Source organism: Tachyglossus aculeatus, chromosome 23, assembly GCF_015852505.1.
Source record: "Tachyglossus aculeatus isolate mTacAcu1 chromosome 23, mTacAcu1.pri, whole genome shotgun sequence".
NCBI lineage: Eukaryota > Metazoa > Chordata > Mammalia > Monotremata > Tachyglossidae > Tachyglossus > Tachyglossus aculeatus.
Window position 1 is genome coordinate 1,587,626 of NC_052088.1, and position 18,390 is coordinate 1,606,015.

General features: G+C 52.3%; 1 protein-coding gene across 1 annotated transcript in view; it reads right to left on the bottom strand.

The window, feature by feature from the left end:
* Positions 1-3,899: 3,899 nt before the first annotated feature.
* Positions 3,900-18,390, bottom strand: part of MAP3K9 (mitogen-activated protein kinase kinase kinase 9) — a 72,763-nt gene continuing 58,272 nt past the window's right edge. Inside the window, 7 exon segments of the mRNA XM_038765630.1 lie at positions 3,900-4,354; positions 4,356-4,429; positions 5,392-6,129; positions 11,015-11,127; positions 13,003-13,156; positions 17,189-17,235; positions 17,237-17,309. Of these exon segments, the coding sequence (XP_038621558.1) occupies positions 3,941-4,354; positions 4,356-4,429; positions 5,392-6,129; positions 11,015-11,127; positions 13,003-13,156; positions 17,189-17,235; positions 17,237-17,309 (1,613 nt within the window). The 3' untranslated portion in view covers positions 3,900-3,940.

Genomic DNA, 18,390 nt, shown 5'->3' on the forward strand with positions numbered 1-18,390 from the left:
GGAGGGAACGTGTCCACTAAATCTGCTGTAGTGTACTCTCCCAAGTGCTTAGTACAGTGCTCTGCACATAGTAAGCGCTCAAACAATACCACCGTTTGACTGACCGATCCAACGGGCCGATAGAATTCAACAGAGGGGTCCCACCCTGTCCACGGGTGATCTGATGTAGGAGAGGGAGAGGTCATCGTTCCTCAGAGAGAGAAATTGAGACCCCCAGAGAGAGACAGGAAACCAGAGAGCAGAAAATCAGCTTCCATATTGGTGGCTTTGGAACCCCTTTTTCTAATCCTGGCTCTGCTGGGAATGGCAGTGGAATGAGTCCAGGCTTGGGAGTCAGAAGGTCATGGGTTCTAATCCTGTGTCTGCTGCTTGTCTGCTGTGTGACCTTGGGCAAGTCACTTCACTTCTCTGGGCCTCCATTACCTCATCTGCAAAATGGGGATTGAGACTGAGCCCCACATGGGATAGAGACTGTTTCCAGCCCGACTGGCTTGTATCCACCCCAGTGTTTAGAACAGTGCCTGGCACATAGAAAGTACTTAAATATCATCATCAGTTTCAGTTTCCTATTTTACAGAGTGGAGATGGGAATAACTTCCCTTCCTGGATGCTGCTGGGAGGAAGAGCAGTGTAGCCTAATGGATAGAGATCGGGCCTGGGAGACAGAAGGACCTGTGCCCTAATCCCGGCTCCGCCACTTGTCTGTTGTGTGACTGTGGGCAAGTCACTTTACTTCTCTGAGCCTCAGTGGCTGCATCTGTAAAATGGGGATAAAGACTGTGAGCCCCATATGAGATAGGGACTATGGCCAACCTGATTAACTTGTATCTACCCCAGCGCTTAAAACAGTGCCTCCTGCACAGTAATCACTTAACAAATACAAAAAAAAAATTAGCGAATCACAAAAGTTCTACGCAAATACCCAGGGCAATATAGATGTTAGCACAGACATTCTGCTCATAACAGACCCAAAGCAATGACCTTTGCAAAACAGCCAAGGTGACAGGAGACATGGTTTGGGGATTTCTCAGAGTATGACATATGAAGTCTACTTTTCCAGGTCACAGGACATGTGTTTTAATCCCGCCTGGGTCAATTGCTTGCTGAGTGACCTTGGGCAAGTCACTGAACTTCTCTGTGCCCAAGTTCTCCTGTTCTCCCTCCTACTAAGACTATTAGCCCCATGTAGGACTGGGACTATATCCAACCTAATTAACTTGTACCCACCCTGGCACTTAGAACAGTGTTTGACACATAGTAAGCACTTAACGAATACTGCCAATGCATACATATATATATATATATCTATCTGTGCCTCAGTTACCTCATCTGTAAAATGGGGATTAAGACTGTGAGCCCCATGTGGGACAACCTGATTACTTTGTATCTACCCCAGCACTTAGAACAGCGCTTCACAAATATCATCATTATTATATATATATTCACACAATTGAATATTTATGTAATTGGGGCATCTATTAAATGCTTACTATGTGCCAAACAGTGCACTAAGTGCTGGGGTAGATACCAGCTAATCAGGTCCCGGAGCTGACACTGGTAACGAATCCTCATTTTGTGGGTGAGGGAACTGAGGCACTGAGAAGGAAAGTAATAAGCCCAGGGACAAACAGTCAGGAGGCAGAGTGGGAATTAAAACCCAGGTCCTTGGCCTCCCAGGCCCATTCTCTTTCTGCCAGGCCACACCACTTCTCTCAAATACATATTTCAGGGCCTCTTTCCTCCTCCTCTCGAGTGCTGTGTGCCTATCAACCTGGCCTCTGGGTTTCTCCCTGCTTCTTTTTTGATGGGGAGGGGTGGTCTGCTCTCTAGACTGTAAGCTTGTTACGGGCAGGGAATATGTCTGTTAGTTATGTTCTAGTGTACTCTCCCAAGTGCTTAGGACAGTGCTCTGCACATAGTAAGTGCTCTATAAATACTACTGATTAAAGAAACACCATGGATTATTCTACAGGTTAGGGAAACAGAGAGTCAGGAGACTGGCCCAAGGTCACGCAAAGGTTCAGGACAGCACTACATCCAGCAGCGGGCCTGGGGCTCTGGGGGGAAGGGCGAGGGGGCTCGTGAGGATACAGGAGAGCCGCCACAGCAAGGGGGCCGGTCTCTCGGTTTCCTCACCACTCAGTGCTTAGAACAGTGCTTGGCACATAGTAAGCACTTAATTAATACCATTTTTATCATTTATTATTACGGGAAAGGGCTGAGCTGGGGTCCCCGGTGTCCAGGACGACGGGAGAGGGTGGAGGTCGGCCATTCCACGGAAACCCACGCTTCCTCCACCCTCATGGGCAGGGATGGGTTGAAGCAAGGTGATGGGAGGTGGCGGGAAGCAGTCGGGAAGACAGGGCCCTGAAGCCTCCTCATGGGCATCTTTGGACCCCACCCCTCACCCTCCAAGATGATGTCGGGGGAGGGACGGATGGGGCTGGGAGTGGGACGGAGAGCCCGGGAGTCCCCCACAGTGGGTGGGAAAATCGAGACCACGTCCGTCTCCCGGCTCGCCTTGTGGCACCAGGGCCTTTAGGGCAGAGGTTGCCCACCTGGCCAGAGTTAGGAGAGCCAGGGCCTGGGCCAGTTGTGAGGTGGGGGGTGAGGGTGGTCATCCCTGCTCTGGAGGCCTCCTCTTGGGCCGGGGTCCTGCTCTCTCTCGGGGGGTGGGGGCCGACGGGAGGGGAAAAAGGGCAACGGGGCAATCGGCGGCCAATCTGGGCCCAGTAGGACCAAGGGGGCTTCTGGGAAGCTCCAGCCGCCATGGCGGGCCTTAAGGCAGGCGGGTCGGACGCTCGAGGTTGGTTCCAGGCCTTGCAGTGGGAGAGAGCCAGTGGACAGGTGGGGAAGGGGAGAGAGACGAGGGAGGTGGCTGGACGCACCGCAAATAAAGAAATAGAGCCCCAGGAAGTTCAGCATGGCTGTCTGCTTTCCTTTATGTTGGGGTGACACCTGGGGAGCCGGCCCGCCTGGGGCCGGGGCCCACCGAGGAAGAGGAGGGAGGAGCCGAGGTGGGGGACCTTCATCCCTCCATAATACTGGCTACTGAGAGGCAGCTCTCAAAGCACCATCCGGACACGGTCACGCTGTTCCTGTAAGGGAGGTATCTTTGGCCCCATTTTACAGTTGAGGGAACCTGAGGCATGGGAACACAGCGACTCGCCCCGCGGTCGGAAGGGCCAGCGGGGAGGGGCGAAGGAGGCCAGGATGGGGCTTTCAGAGATGGTTTACTGAGGCCACTCGGGGTGAGGGGAATTTCGCGGCGTCCGCCTCCTGGTCTCTTGAGCCCAGAGTCCGCGGACGTAAGTGGGGGACAGGGGACGGCAGGGAGGGAGAAAAGCAGGCAGGAGAGAAGACGGAACCGCCGAAAGATGGGACGGACTTGGACCTCGTCTCCGGGCCCTGCCTTAGCACCGCTGGGCACGTGGCCCCTGGACCGGCCCGTGGGAAGGCCGGCGGGCCAGGCAGAGCTGCCCTTTGACCCCGGGAGGGTCACAGCGCTCTTCCCCTGCTTTGGATTGTCCCTGGAGAGGAAACGAGGCCGGACAGATCCTTTAGGCTGCTCTGCCGCTTGCCTGGACCTCTCCTTGGGCCCCGCCAAGAAGGGTCACCTCAGTAGGCCAGGGGGCTTGGGGGAAGCCAGTGGATCAGGGAGGGGGATGAGGCACGGGCTCTCTCGCCCCTGGGCCACCCATGCGGCCAACCCGCGGTCCCGGGTGGGGACCCCAAACACCACGGGTCCCCCCGAGGTCATGCCTCTCTCTGTGGTGGAGTCCCAGAGCCGAGTGGGGGGCTCCGGCAACCAAGGGCGGCCGAGCTGAGTGGCTCCCCTGCCCGCCCCGTCCATCCTCAAAGTGCATTCTCGTGCAAGTAGCGGGATCGGGGGCGGGGGGCTGAGGGGTGTGGGGGATCCCCGCCCAGGCCCCCTGGGCGGCTACGACCAGAACTCCCGCTGCAGCTCGAAGGGGGGTGGGAGGTGGGGGTCTAGCGCAGCCCGGCACAGGGGGACGGTGCCATCCTGGCTCTGCCCCTCGGCATCCAGGTCCAGGAGGGTCCGCGCCGGGGGGACCAGCCCCCCGGGCTGCAGGCGGAGCAGGGCAGGAAGACCCCCGCTGCCTCCGCCACTGCTGGCGAGGCAGGGGTCCCCAGGGCCGGGGGTCCCTGTGGAGGAGAGGGGGGCTGGGGAGGTGCTGTGGGCGAGGCCGGGGCCGGGGCCCGGGGAGGCGGACCACCAAGGGTCGAGCCGCTGGCGGTGGGCTGAGGGCCGGGGCCGGGGTGCGAACTCCAGAGTCTTGGGCCTCTCCAGCGTCGGGTCCGGGGGCGAGGTCCAGCGTCGCGGGGTTGGGGGGGAACACCAGGTTGGGGTCCGGGAGGCGGGGCACTTCGGAGGGGTCCCGAGCAGGGCTGGGGGTGGCCGCCGAGCCTGGATGGGGACATGGAGGGGCAAGGGAAGAGTGTCAGTGGGGAGACCCTCCCCACCCACCGGGCTTCCCAGCTGCCGGGCCCCCCCCCAAACTGTGGTCGGGAGTCCGGCCCCAGACCTGAACGTTTCCCGGCATTGTCTGGGTACCCCATTCCCACCCCACACCCCTTGGGAGACAGGAAGAGGCAGAGCTGCTGTCCCTGGGTGCTCAGCCCACTCCTCGGCACAGGACAGTATGGCTTAGTGGATAGAGCATGGGGCCTGGGAGTCAGAAGGCGCTAATCTCGGCTCCACCCCTTGTCTGCTGTGTGACCTGGGGCGAGTCAGTTCACTTCCCTGGGCCTCAGTTCCCTCATCTGTCAAACTGGGATGAAGTCTGTGAGCCCCACATGAGACAGGGACTGTGTCCAACCTGCTCGGCTTGTATCCGCCCCAGTGCGCAAAACAGCGCCTGGCACATAGTAAGCACCTAACAGATCCCATCATCCCAGCCCATCCATCATCCCAACCCAATTATCTTGTATCCACCTCAGCAATTAGTACAGTGCCTGGCACGTAGTAAGCACTTAACGTATTTATTATTAAATTACAAAAGGTAAATCCAGATTCTCAGGAAAGTGCCATCACTGAGAGGGGTGTTTGAAGAGACAGTAGCATCTGATTCGATGTTCTGGAGTTCTCTCTTTGGAAGTAGGGTAAAACATCCCTAATGTCCACAGTACTCTTATTGGAAGTACCACCCAAGAACCACTTAATTGCTGCTGGAATATCTGTAATTGATTTATATATCTAATGTCTTTCTTTCTATTCACATCTGTCTCCTCCCTCTAGACTGTATGTTTATTGCGGGCAAGGCAGGTGTCTGTTGTAATGTGGTGTTGGACTCTTCCCAAAAGCTCAGTATGGTGCCAGCACACAGTAAGCATTCAGTAAATCTGACCGAACGAATGAACGGTACTCACCGGCTCCCGGCCCACTGGCGGAAGGACTCCCGTTGGCCAGGGCCGGCGACTTGAGGGCCCCATCTGAAGGGGTCCGCCGGTGGTGGCCCCTGGGTGGGGCAGGGGACGAGAGGGTGACGTGGGTGGGGGTCAGGGACTGGCGGGGGTCCCGCTTGAATCGCTCCACGCGGACGTTGACCAGCGGGTGGGCCGGGCGGGGGGCACGGGGGGCGGCTGGGGCTGGCTCTTCGGCCAGGGCGTCGTCACTGTCCGAGCGCAGCAGGGAGCGCGTGGAGTTGCACTCAGAGAGGGAGGCCGGCGAGAGCAGGGGTGGGGAGGGGTCCCCGGCAGCTAGGCCCCCCGCTTCCTCCTTCCCGAAGAGCCTGCGGGGCCGGGCTGCCCGCTGGAACAGGCCCTCACGCTTCTTTCTGTCCTCGCGTGGGAGCGGGCTGGGTTCCTCGGTGGGTGGGAGTTGGCACCTGCCTGCCTCCAGCAGGTCGAGGCCTAGGCCAGGGGCGGCCAAGACGGCCCCACAGCCCACCACAGCAGCCCCGCACCGCCGCCACTGGGGTCCCCCGCCCCGCTTCAGGCTATTGGTGGGGGTCAGCTGCGGGGTGCTGCTAGCCGAGTTGACCGGGGTGGGCTCTTCGGGGGCCCCGTCGGCCGGGGGGGCAGCCCCGTCCTCACCCCGGGGGGATGGGAGGCAGAGGTAGGCCTGGCTGGGTGAAGGGTACGGTCGATCCTCCCCGGCCTCGTCCTCTGCCAAGGAAAGGGGAGAAAGAGCCGTTAATGATGCTGGTAATCAGGAGGTGCGTACCACGTGTCAGGCAGCGTACTAAGTGTTAGGGGGACAGATACCAGCTGGTCGGATTGGACACAGTCCCTGTCCCACGTGGGGCTCACAGTCTTCATCCCCATTTGACAGATGAGGGAACTGAGGCCCAGTGGGGTGAAGCGACTTGCCCGAGTCAAATGGCAGACAAGTGGCAGAGCTGGGATTAAAACCCGTGACCTTCTGACGCCCAGGCCTGCGCCTCCTCCATTACGCCCTGCTGGTACATTCATTCAATCATTCAATCGTATTTACTGAGTGCTTACTGTGTGCAAAGTGCTGTACTAAGCACTTGGGAGAATACATTCATTCATTCATTCAATCGTATTTATTGAGCACTTACTGAGTACAGAGCACTGACTAAGTGCTTGGAAAGTACAATTCGGCAACAAATAGAGACAATGACGGGCTTACAGTCCAGAAGGAGGGAGACAGACAACAAAACAAAACTATTAGACAGGCATCAATAGCATCAATATAAAAAATAGAATTATAGATATATATACATCATGAATAAAATAAATAGAATAATAAATATGTATGTATATACACTAGTGCTGTGGGGTGGGGAGGGTGGTAGAGCAGAGGGAGGGATTCGGGGCGATGAGGAGGGGAGGAGGAGCAGTGGAAAAGGGGGGCTCAGTTTGGGAAGGCCTCCTGGAGGAGGTGAGCTCTCAGTAGGGCTTTGAAGGGGGGAAGAGAGCTAGTTTGGCGGATGTGAGAGGGAGGGCATTCCAGGCCAGAGGGAGGACTTGGGCCAGGGGTCAACGGCAGAACAGGCGAGAACGAGGCCCAGTGGGAAGGTTAGCAGCAGAGGAGCGGAGTGTGCGGGCTGGGCTGGGGAAGGAGAGAAGGGAGGTGAAGGAGGAGGGGGTGAGGTGATGGAGAGCCTTGAAGCCGAGAGTGAGGAGTTTTTGAATGATTTTGCTTGATTTACAGTACAACAGTGGTTGGAGCAGGGGCTTAGACCCTGCCGACCGCCACGTCTCAGTGGGCTGGGCAGGGAATGAATGAATCCATACCACTGATACGCTGATCCTCATCCCTAAGTTTCCCTCTGGCAACTCATTCTGTGCCTTCTCGCCACCTCTACCCTGAAGCCTTCCGATAAATGCCCTCTGCAGGTGAGCACTTATTTTCTTTTTGTCCAAATTCCAGATTTTCCGTTCTGGAGGTGCCCAACCCCAAGAGGGCCAACCTCTCATTCCCCCTGGAAAAATGCCTTTGGGATTTTGCCGTCCCTCACCCGGAGTGGGTGGGGAAAAAAAAAAAGAAAAAATCACTGCAACCTTGTCTTCCTCCCACTCCATTCTTGGGTCTCTCTGGCTTGCGGGGCATTTCCACAGTTCTTAACCTTTGCTGTAAGTCTCAGTTTTCAACTCCAACTTGTACTTCCCAAGCGCTTAGTACAGTGCTCTGCACACAGTAAGCGCTCAATAAATAAGACTGAACGAATGAACTCAATTTGGTTAGTACACTTAGTATGCTTAGCACTTAGTACAGTGCCTGGCAAATAGTAAGCACTTAACAAATACCACAGCTATTATTTGGAGATCAACGCCTCTACCCAGTAAATGACATTCGCCCTCTGACAGTTCAACCACCTTCCATTTCTCCACCCTACCACCGCCTCTCCAGGAGTCGGGTAGTGAGTCCATTATCAATATTTCCATTTTACAGATGGGAAACCAAGGTGGAAACGATTGTCCGAGGGTCCATCGTTGGTCCGGGCGAGAAAACCCAGGTCTCCTGGCTCTGGAGCCGTGGGAATAGCAATGAGGGTGGGAGGAGAGGGACAGCTCACCTCGAATCTCAGCTCAGAGTGATCTCCCCCTCAGCCTCATTGCACTATTCCTGCCCTGGCTCGGCCTAACTCCGGCCGAGGTCAGGGTGGACACGCGGTGAAATGTTATCTGGTGCGGTTCGAAAAGGATGGTTAAACAGTTGCTATGTGTCAAGCACTCTTTTAAGCAGCTCATCAGATTGGACACAGTCCCTGTCCCACGTGGGGCTCACAGTCTTAATCCTCATTTACAGATGAGGTAACTGCGGACCAGAGAAGTGAAGTGACTTACACTACGTCACAGAGTGGACAAGTGTTGGAGCCAGGATTGGAACCCAGGTCCTTCTGACCTCCAGGCCCGGACTCTCTCTGCTAGCCACGGAGAACCAGAAGCCGCGGGCAGTTTAGCGGGCTTCCCCGACAGACCACAAGAACCCGGCCAATGACAGCAAGTTGTACAGGGCAGCGAGATCTAGTGGAAAGAGCACTGACCTAGGAGTCAGAAGGACCTGGGTTCTAATCCACATGTCTGCTTGTGACCTGGGGCAAGTCACTTCACTTCTTCGGGACTCAGTTACCTAATCTGTGAGCCCCACGTGATACATAGATTAGCTTGTATCTACCCCCGCGCTTAGTACCGTGCCTGGAGCAGAGTAAGCACTTCACACAGCAAGCTCTTAGTAAGCCGCTCTCTCACTGGTCACCAATGATCTCCTTCTTGCCAAATCCAATAGCCTCTACTCCATCCTAATCCTCCTCAACACTGTGGACCACGCCCTTCTCCTGGAAATGGTATCCAACCTTGACTTCACTGACTCTGTCCTCTCCTCGTTTTCCCCTTATACCTCTGGCCGTTCATTCTCAGTTTCCTTCACGGGCTCCTCCTCTGCCTCCCACCCCCTAACTGTGGGGGTCTCTCGAGTTTCAGTTCTGGGTTCCCTTCTATTCTTCATCTCCACCCACTACCTTGGAAAACTCATTCGCTCCCACAGCTTCAACTCCCACCTCTATGCTGATGACCCCCAAATAACCACCTCCAGCCCCGATCTCTCTCACTCTGCACTCTCGCATTTCCTCTTGACTTCAAGACATCTCTACCTGGATGTCTTTCCCTCACCTCAAGCTTAATAGATCCAAAACAGAACTCCTTATCTTCCCACCCAAACCCTGTCCTCCTCCTTACTTTCCCATCACTGTAGACGGCACCACCATCCTTTCTGTCTCACAGGCCAGTGACCTTTCTAGACCGTGAGCCCGTTGTTGGGTAGGGACCATCTCTACGTGTTGCCAATTTGTACTTCCCAAGCGCTTAGTACAGTGCTCTGCACACAGTAAGTGCTCAATAAATACGATTGGATGAATGACTGAATGCACCTTGGTGTCCATCTTGACTCCTCTCTCCCAGGCAACCCACATATTCAATCCATCATTAAATCCTGTCAGTCCCACCTTCACGACATCGCAAAAATCCACCCTTTCCTCTCCATCCAAACTGCTACCATCTAAATGACATCACTCATCTTATCTCGCCTGAATTACTGCATCAGCCTCCTTGCTGACTTCCCAGCCTCCTGCCTCTCCCCACTCAGTCCCTACTTCGCTCTGCTGCCCGGATCATTTTCCTACAAAAACGTTCAAGACATATCACCCTGCTCCTCAAAAATTCCGATGGTTGCCCATCCACCTTCACATCAAAAAAAAAACTCCTCACCATTGGCTTTAAAGCAGTCCATCACTTCGTCCCCTCCTACCTCACCTCGTTATTCTCCTTCTACAACCCAGCTGGCACACTTTGCTCCTCTGGTGCCAACCTTCTCACTGTGCTGCCATCTTGTCGCTGACCCCTCACTCGTGTCCTGCCTCTGGCCTGGAAGGCTCTCCCTCCTCAAATCCAACAGACAATGACTTTCCTCCACTTCAAAGCCTTACTGAAGGCACATGTCCTCCAAGAGGCCTTCCCTGACTAAGCCCCTCCTTTCATCTTCTCCCATCCCTTCTGTGTCTCCCTGACTTGCTCCCTTGTTTCTTCCCCCCTCCCAGCCCCACAGCACTTATGTCCATATCTGTCATTTATTTATTTGTATTGGTATCTGTCTCCCTCCGCAGGCTGTAAACTTATTGTGGGCAAGGAATGTGTCTGTTTATTGCTCTATTGTACTCTCCCAAGTGCTTTGTACAGTGCTTGCACACGGTTAGCACTCAAATAAATATGATTTAATGAATGAAAGAATTAACAAATATCATCTAGAAGAAGAAGAAAACTTTGTCATTTTCGCGGAGTCAGGGGACTCCTGGAGATCCCATCTTCCACTTTGTCTCCCCTCAGGATTCCTGTCCCAACTCCGCCCCTCCTCCCCCATCACCACTCATGCTCTCCAGTTGGAATGGCGGGATCAGACGGCCTCCTCTGGCCCAAGATTGGCGTACACACAAGCCCGCTCCATCCCACCTGAGAGAACAGCAGGAGTCCGCAAAGGAGAGGGGACTCATGGCTTGACCCCAGGCCTGGGAGTCAGGAAGACCTGGGTTCTAATCCTGGCTCTGCCACTTGTCTGCTGCATGATCTTGGACAAATTGCTTCACTTCTCTGCCTCCATGAGAAGCAGCATGGCATAGTGGATAGCGCCTGGGCCTGGAAGTCAAAAGGTTATAGGATCTAATCCTGGCTCCATCACTTGTCTGCTCTGTGGCCTTGAGCAAGTCAATTCACTTCACTGGGCTTCAGTGACTTCATCTGGAAAATGGGGAGTGAGATTGTGAGTCCAATTTGGGACAGGGACCGTGTCCAACTTGAGTTATTTGTATCCACCCCAGGGCTTAGTATAGTGCCTGGCACTTAGTAAGCACTTTAACAAATACCACTATAATTCTCCAGTTCTCATCTGTGAAATGGGGATTCAGACTGTGGGATGGAGACTGTGTCCAACCTGATGAACTTGTATCTACCCCAGCGCTTAGTACAGTGCCCGAAACATAGTAAGTGCTTCACAAATACCATCGAAAAAAAGGAGTCCTTGAGCCATCCTTACCCATCTCCGTTAAACTGGTAAAGCCAGGGAGGATTGGTGGCATCCTCGGACTCTTGCCCAGGTTGGGGGCACTAGAGGCCCAGTGCTTGGTCCCATCCACCAGGGACTTCGGGCTGGAGAAAGAGAGATGAGGGAAGGGAGGGTCAGAACAGTCATCCATTCGAGTACGGCCAGGGCCCTTCTCCCAGTGGCCGTTCTTCACACCAGTCCTAACCTTCATTCATTCAGTTGTAGTTATTGAGCGCTTACTGTGTGCAGAGCACTGTACCAAGCATTTGGAAAGTACAATTCGGTAACAGAGACAATCCCTACCCAACAATGGACTCACAGTCTAGAAGGGGGGCACTGTAGACTGTAAGATTGTTTTGGGCAGGGATCGGGTCGACCAATTCTGTTGTATTGTCCTCTCTCAAGTGTTTAGTACAGTGCTCTGCACATCAGAAGCACTCAATAAATACCACTGAGTGATTTCTATTAATGCTTGTCTCCCCTTCTAGACTGTGAGCTCATTGTGGGCAGGGATTGTGTCTGCCAATTCTGTTGTTCTGTCCTTCCCCCAACGCTTAATACAGTGCTCTGCACCCAGGATGTGCTCAATAAATCACCTCACTTCTCTGGGCCTCAGTTTACCTCATCTGTAAAATGGGGATGAAGACTGGGAGCTCCATGTGGGACAGGGACTTTGTACCTATTCCACTGCTTTGCACACAGTAAGCACTCAGCAAATACAATTGAATGAATGACTGATATTACAAATGGATTATTTCTATTAATGTCTGTCTCCCCCTCCAGCCTGTAAGCTCACTGTGAGCAGGGACCGTAACTGCCAACTCTGTTCTAACAGGCTCTCCCAAGCACTTAGTTCAGTGTTCCTCACATAGCAAGCGCTCAATGAATACCACTGATGATGATGATGATGATGATGATGAAGGTGAAAACAAACTTGATTCCATGGAGGTAGGGAATGTGTTTTGCTTCTATTTAAATTTTCCCAATGCATAGCACAGTATGTTGGGTTCAGTGCCTGACTGTAAGACTGTAAACTCATTGGGGGCAGGAAATGTGTCTGTTTATTGCTCCACTGTCCTCTCCCAAGCACTTAGTAGTGCTCTGCACACAGTAAGCGCTCAGTAACTACAACTGAATGAATCAATGAATGCATGCTTGATAATTATTTTACATTATATTCTCCCAAGAAGCTAGCCCAGTGCTCTGCACATGGTAGGCGCTCAATAAATACGATTGATCAATTGAAAAATTACCCTGACTACTAGAGGGGCAGACATTTTTCTAAAGTTTCTAAAGTTTCCTGATCCACCAAATTCCATCTTGGGTCCTCTAGACTCTGTTTGCTGTGGGTAGGGAATATGTCTACCAACTCTGTTGTATTGTTTGATGATGATGATATTTGTTAAGCGCTATGTGCCAAGCACTCTTCTAAGTGCTGGGGTAGATACAAGGTCATCAGGTTGTCCCAGGTGGGGCTCAGAGTCTTCATCCCCATTGTACAGACGAGGTAACTGAGGCACAGAGAAGTTAAGTGACTTGACCAAAGTCACACGGCTGACAAGTGGTGGAGCTGGGATTAGAACCCACAACCTCTGACTCCCAAGCCCGGGCTCTTTCCACTAAGGCACGCTGCTTCTCTGTGCTCCCGACCGCTTTGTACAATGTTCTGCACACAGTGTGTGCTCAACAAATACCACTGATTGATTGATTAACTGTAAGCTCCTTGTGGGTCGGGAATGTGTCTGTTTATTGTTGTATTGTTCTTCCCCAAGCGCTTAGGACAGTGCTCTGCACACAGTAGGCACTCAATAAATACTACTGATTGATTGACCGACTGATTGTAAGCTCGTTGTGGGCAGGGAATGTGTCTGTTTATTGTTATCCTCTCCCAAGCACTTAGGACAGTGCTCTGCCCACGGTAAGCACTCAACAGGTATGAATGAATGAACGGTTTCTGCTTCAAGTCTCCGGTTTCTCACCTCTCATTGGCGGCGGTGATTTCCTTCTGACAGAGCGTGCTTGGTCCCCATGTGCGACCTTTCTTCTTGGGACCCCTCTTCTCCTCCTCCTTGCCATCCTCCTTGGGGACCACTGAACTCTGGCCCCAGGTTTTGCTGCTCTCCCCAGGGGTCACTGCAGAAACCGATGTGAGAAGATGGATGCCATCACAGGTGGGAGAGAGAGACCCCCTCCACCCTCCCACCCCCTCAAAAATCTCCAGAGCAGCATGTCTCAGCGTTACTCTGAGGGACAAGCAGGAAAGACGGGCCTGGGAGTCAGAAGGACCTGGGTTCTAGTCCCGCCCCTGCCACTTATTATTAAGTTGCTCATTAAGCGCTTACTATGTGCCAAGCACTGCTCTAAGCGCTGGGGAAGATACGAGTTGGACACAGTCCTTTTCCCACATGGGGCTCACACTCTTTAATCTCCATTTTACAGATGAGGTAACTGAGGCCCAGAGAAGTGAAGTGACTTGCTCAAGGTCACACAACAGACACAGGTCTAATGTGTCAGACACAGACACACACATGTCAGACACAGATTAGGAATAGAACAACAGTCCTCCTGACTCCCAGGCCCATGCTCTATCCACTAAACCATGCTGCTTCCACTATGTCACACTGTTGTGTGACCTTGGGCAACTCATTTCACTTCTGGGGGCCTCAGTTCCCTCATCTGTCCAATGGGGATGAAGACTGTAAGCCCCACGTGGGACAGGGACTGTGTCCATTCCGATTAGCTGATATCTACCCCAGTGCTTAGAAAAGCGCTTGACATTCATTCATTCAATCGTATTTACTGAGCGCTTACTATGTGCAGAGCACTTACTAAGCGCTTGGGAAGTACAAGCCGGCAACGTATAGAGACAGTCCCTACCCAACAACATGATCACAGTCTAGAAGGGGGAGACAGACAACAAAACAAGTAGACAGTTGTCAAAACCGTCAGAATAAATAGAATTATAGCTATATGTACATCATTAACAAAATAGAGTAGTAAATATGTACAAGTAAAATAAATAGAGTAATAAATCTGCACAAATATATACAAGTGCTATGGGGAGGGGAAGGAGGTAGGGCGGGGGGGTGGGGAGGAGCATACTTCATGCCGCTGCCCAGATTGTCCAGAAACGCTCTGGGCATGTTACCCCCCTCCTCAAAAATCTCCAGTGGCTACCAATCAATCTGTGCATCAGGCAGAAACTCCTCACCCTCGGCTTCAAGGCTGTCCATCACCTCGCCCCCTCCTACCTCACCTCCCTTCTCTCCTTCAACAGCCCAACCCGCACCCTCCGCTCCTCTGCCGCTAACCTCCTTACTGTGCCTCGTTCTCGCCTGTCCCACCGTCGACCCCCGGCCCACGTCATCCCCCTGGCCTGGAATGCCCTCCCTCCCCACATCCGCCAAGCTAGCTCTCTTCCTCCCTTCAAGGCCCTACTGAGAGCTCACCTCCTCCAGGAGGCCTTCCCAGACTGAGCCCCCTCCTTCCTCTCCCCCTTGTCCCCCCCATCCCCACCGTCTTACCTCCTTCCCTTCCCGACAGCACCTGTATATATGTATATATGTTTGTACATATTTATTACTCTATTTATTTATTTATTTATTTTATTTGTACATATCTATTCTATTTATTTTATTTTGTTAATATGTTTGGTTTTGTTCTCTGTCTCCCCCTTCTAGACTGTGAGCCCACTGTTAGGTAGAGACTGTCTCTATATGTTGCCAACTTGTACTTCCGAAGCGCTTAGTACAGTGCTCTGCACACAGTAAGCGCTCAATAAATATGATTGATTGATTGATTGATTGATTGAGGAGAGGAAAAAGGGGGCTCAGCCTGGGAAGGCCTCCTCGAGGAGGTGAGCTCTCAGTAGGGCTTTGAAGGGAGGAAGCGAGCTAGTTTGGCGGATGTGTGGAGGGAGGGCATTCCAGGCCAGGGGAAGGCCGTGGGCCAGGGGTCGACAGCGGGACGGGCGAGAATGAGGTACAGTGAGGAGGTTAGTGGCAGAGGAGCAGAAGGTGCAGGCTGGGCTGGAGAAGGAGAGAAGGGAGGTGAGGTAGGAGGGGGTGAGGTGATGGAGAGCCTTGAAGCTGAGAGTGAGGAGTTTTTGCCTGATTTGTGGGTTGACAGGCAGCCACTGGAGATTTTTGAGGGGGGGAGTGACATGCCCAGAGCGTTTCTGTACAATGATAATCCGGGCAGCAGAGTCAAGTATAGACTGAAGCGGAAGAGACAGGAGGATGGGAGATCAGAGAAGAGGGTGAGTAAACACTTAACAAATATCACTATTATTATTATTATTCTCAATATTATGGCTAATAAACACACAGCTTGCTTCTCTGGGCTCAGTTTCCCCAACTGTAAAACAGGGATTCAATCCCTGCATTTCCTCCTGTTTAGACTGTAGGCCACATGTGGGACAGGGGCCATTTCTGGCATGATTAACTTGTGTCTACCCCAGCGCTTAGAACTGTGCTTGACACGTAGTGAGCAATCAACAGAAAACCCCCCCAAAAAAATGATAAACAAAAGCAAACTCCCCCTCCCGTCCCCCCCCACCCCACCCCCCAGGCAAACCTCCTGCTCTTGAGGGCAATGACAGACTGGTGGAGCTCGGGGGCTTCAGGGGCTTCATGGTCGTTAGGAAAGTTGTTAGGCAGCTGGGGGGGGGGGAGGGGGCGGTGTCAAAGGGCACCAGGGGTAAAAAAAAAATACCAGAGTAAGTTGTAAAGGGGATGCCCAGGATGGTGATTGAGCAATTCATTAATTGATTAATTACCTGAGAAGCAGCATGGCCGAATGGAAAGAACCCAGGCTGGGAGTCAGAGGCCTTGGGTTCTAATCCTGGCTCCGCCTCTTGTCTGCTGGGTGACCTGGGGCAAGCCACGTCCCTTCTCTCTGCCTTAGTTGCCTTAAACTGTGAGCCCCATGTGGGACAGGGACTATATCTGACCAGATTGACTTGTAGCTGCCCCAGCATTTGGAACCATGTTTGACATAAAGTAAGCACTTAACAAATATTATTATTGTTATTATTATTAATTGACTGGGAGGGTTTTGATGCTCAAATGGTTGGCAAATGGCATTGGGTTCTGAGCTCAGAGACCTGCCTCTCTGACCCTCTATACTATCAATTCACTGTGGGCAGGGAATGTCTCTACCAACTTTGCTATATTGCACTTTCCCAAGTGCTTAGTACAATGCTCTGCACACAGTAAGCACTTAGTAAATACCATTGGTTAACAGATTGGTACAGGTCTACCAATTGTGTTCTTCTGTCCTCTCCCAAGGGTTTAGTACATTCTTCCGAACACAGTAAGCGCTCAATCAGTACCACTGATTGATTGGAGCTTGTCTATCCACTCTGTTGTACTGTCCTCTACCAAGGGTTTAGTACAATGCTCTGCACACAGTAAGCGCTCAATAAATACCGTTGATTAATTGGAACTTGTCTACCCACTCTGTTGTATTGTACCCTGCCAAGCACTTAATCCAGTGCTCTGCACACAGTGAGCACCCAATAAAAGTACTTACTATGTGCCAGGCACTGTACTAAGTACTGGTGTGGATACAAGCAAATGGGGTTGGACACAGTCCCTGTCACATGTGGGGCTCACAGTCTTGATCCCCAGTTTACAGACAAGGTAACTGGGGCAGAGAGTAAAATGACTTGCCCTAAATCACACAGCTGACAAGTGGTGGAGCCGGGATTAGAACCCATGACCTTCTGACTCCCAGGCCTGGGCTCCATCTACTAGGCCATGCTGCTTCTCAGTTAGTGAATCAATCAATCACCACCCTGGCATCCCCTTTATGACTTACTCTCCTGGGTAGCAGGATTACACCATGCTGCTTCTCAACTGATCGAGAAGCCAATCTCAATTAATGGATCGATTGAAATATGTCTACTAACTCTGCAGTACTGTCCTCTCCCAAGCACTTAGTATAGTGCTCTGCACACAGTAAGCGCATGATAAATACCATACTGATCAATCGATCGATTTGATCAGGTGGGGAAATTGTGAAGGTTCCCCGCCGAGAGCCGGAGAAAGAAGCAGAGAGAAAAACGTTTCAGGGTCCTCGTCACTGCGGCCTCCAACCAGGACATCCTGCTGGGGAGGCGTGGGGGTGGCGGGGACCCCGAGACCTTTCGCCGGGGAGGCTTACGTTGGATGGCTCGGAGCCGGGGGAGGACGGTGGGGCTCACGGGGGGGGCTGGACCCGTCGGGGAGACTCTTCCTCTTGTCCAGCGTGGGGGAGGCCTGCACCGTGAACTTGTGCTGGAAATCTGTTAAAGACACACACAGACACATACACACACAGTATGTTACGGGAAAATACTCAACTAAACAAGTCATGCAAGAAAACACATTCCTTCTGTGCTCACTACGATGCTCTGCACTCAGGAAGTGCAATAGATACCACTGATTGATGGATGGAGTGGAAAACCGTGGCAGGACCTTCACCTTCCTCAAAGAAACAACATTTACTCTTGGTTGCAGAGATACAGGAAATCAAATTCCATCTGTCTCCATAGGAGCTATAAATACACACACACACACACACACACACACACACACACACACACACACACACACACACACAGAGACAAACACAAACACACTGAGTGGGTCAGGAGAAAATACTCTGTAACAAAACAGGTTGTGCTAGAGCATGGATTTCTCTGGGCAAGGAATGGACTAGTGTCCTGAAGACCTCTGAGAAACAACTCTTTTAGTCTCGCTGCCCAGGCGGGAGAGAGCTAAATGATAGTGGAACAGGATGGAAGCTCATTAAGGGCGGGGCACCTGTCTGCTCATTCTGTCATACTGTCCTCTCCCAAGCACTCAGTACACTGCCCTGCACGCAGTAAGCACTCAGTAAATATCATTCATTCATTCAACTGTATTTATTCAGTGCTTGCTGTGTGCACAGCACTGTATTGAGGGCTTGGGAGAGTACAATACAACAATAAACAGACACATTCCCCTCCCACAATGAGCTTACAGTCCAGAGAAGGGGAGAGAGACATCAAGACAAATAAATAAATAACAGATAAGGGCATAAGTGCTGTGGGGCTGGGAGGGAGGAAGAACCAAGGGAGCGAGTCAGGGCAACATAGAAGGGAGTGAGAGAAGAGGAAAGGAGGAGCTTATAATAGTTACAGTCATAACTATTATTATTGGGAAGGGAAAATATCACTGATTGACTGATGGAGTGGAAAATCGTAGTAACGCCTACACCTTCCTCAAAGAAACAGCATTTACTCTTGGCTGTAGAAAGGCACTAAATTGACTTCCGTTTGTCTCCATAGGAACTATACACATACACTCAACACACCCACACTCTCTCTCTCTCTCTTTGTCAGG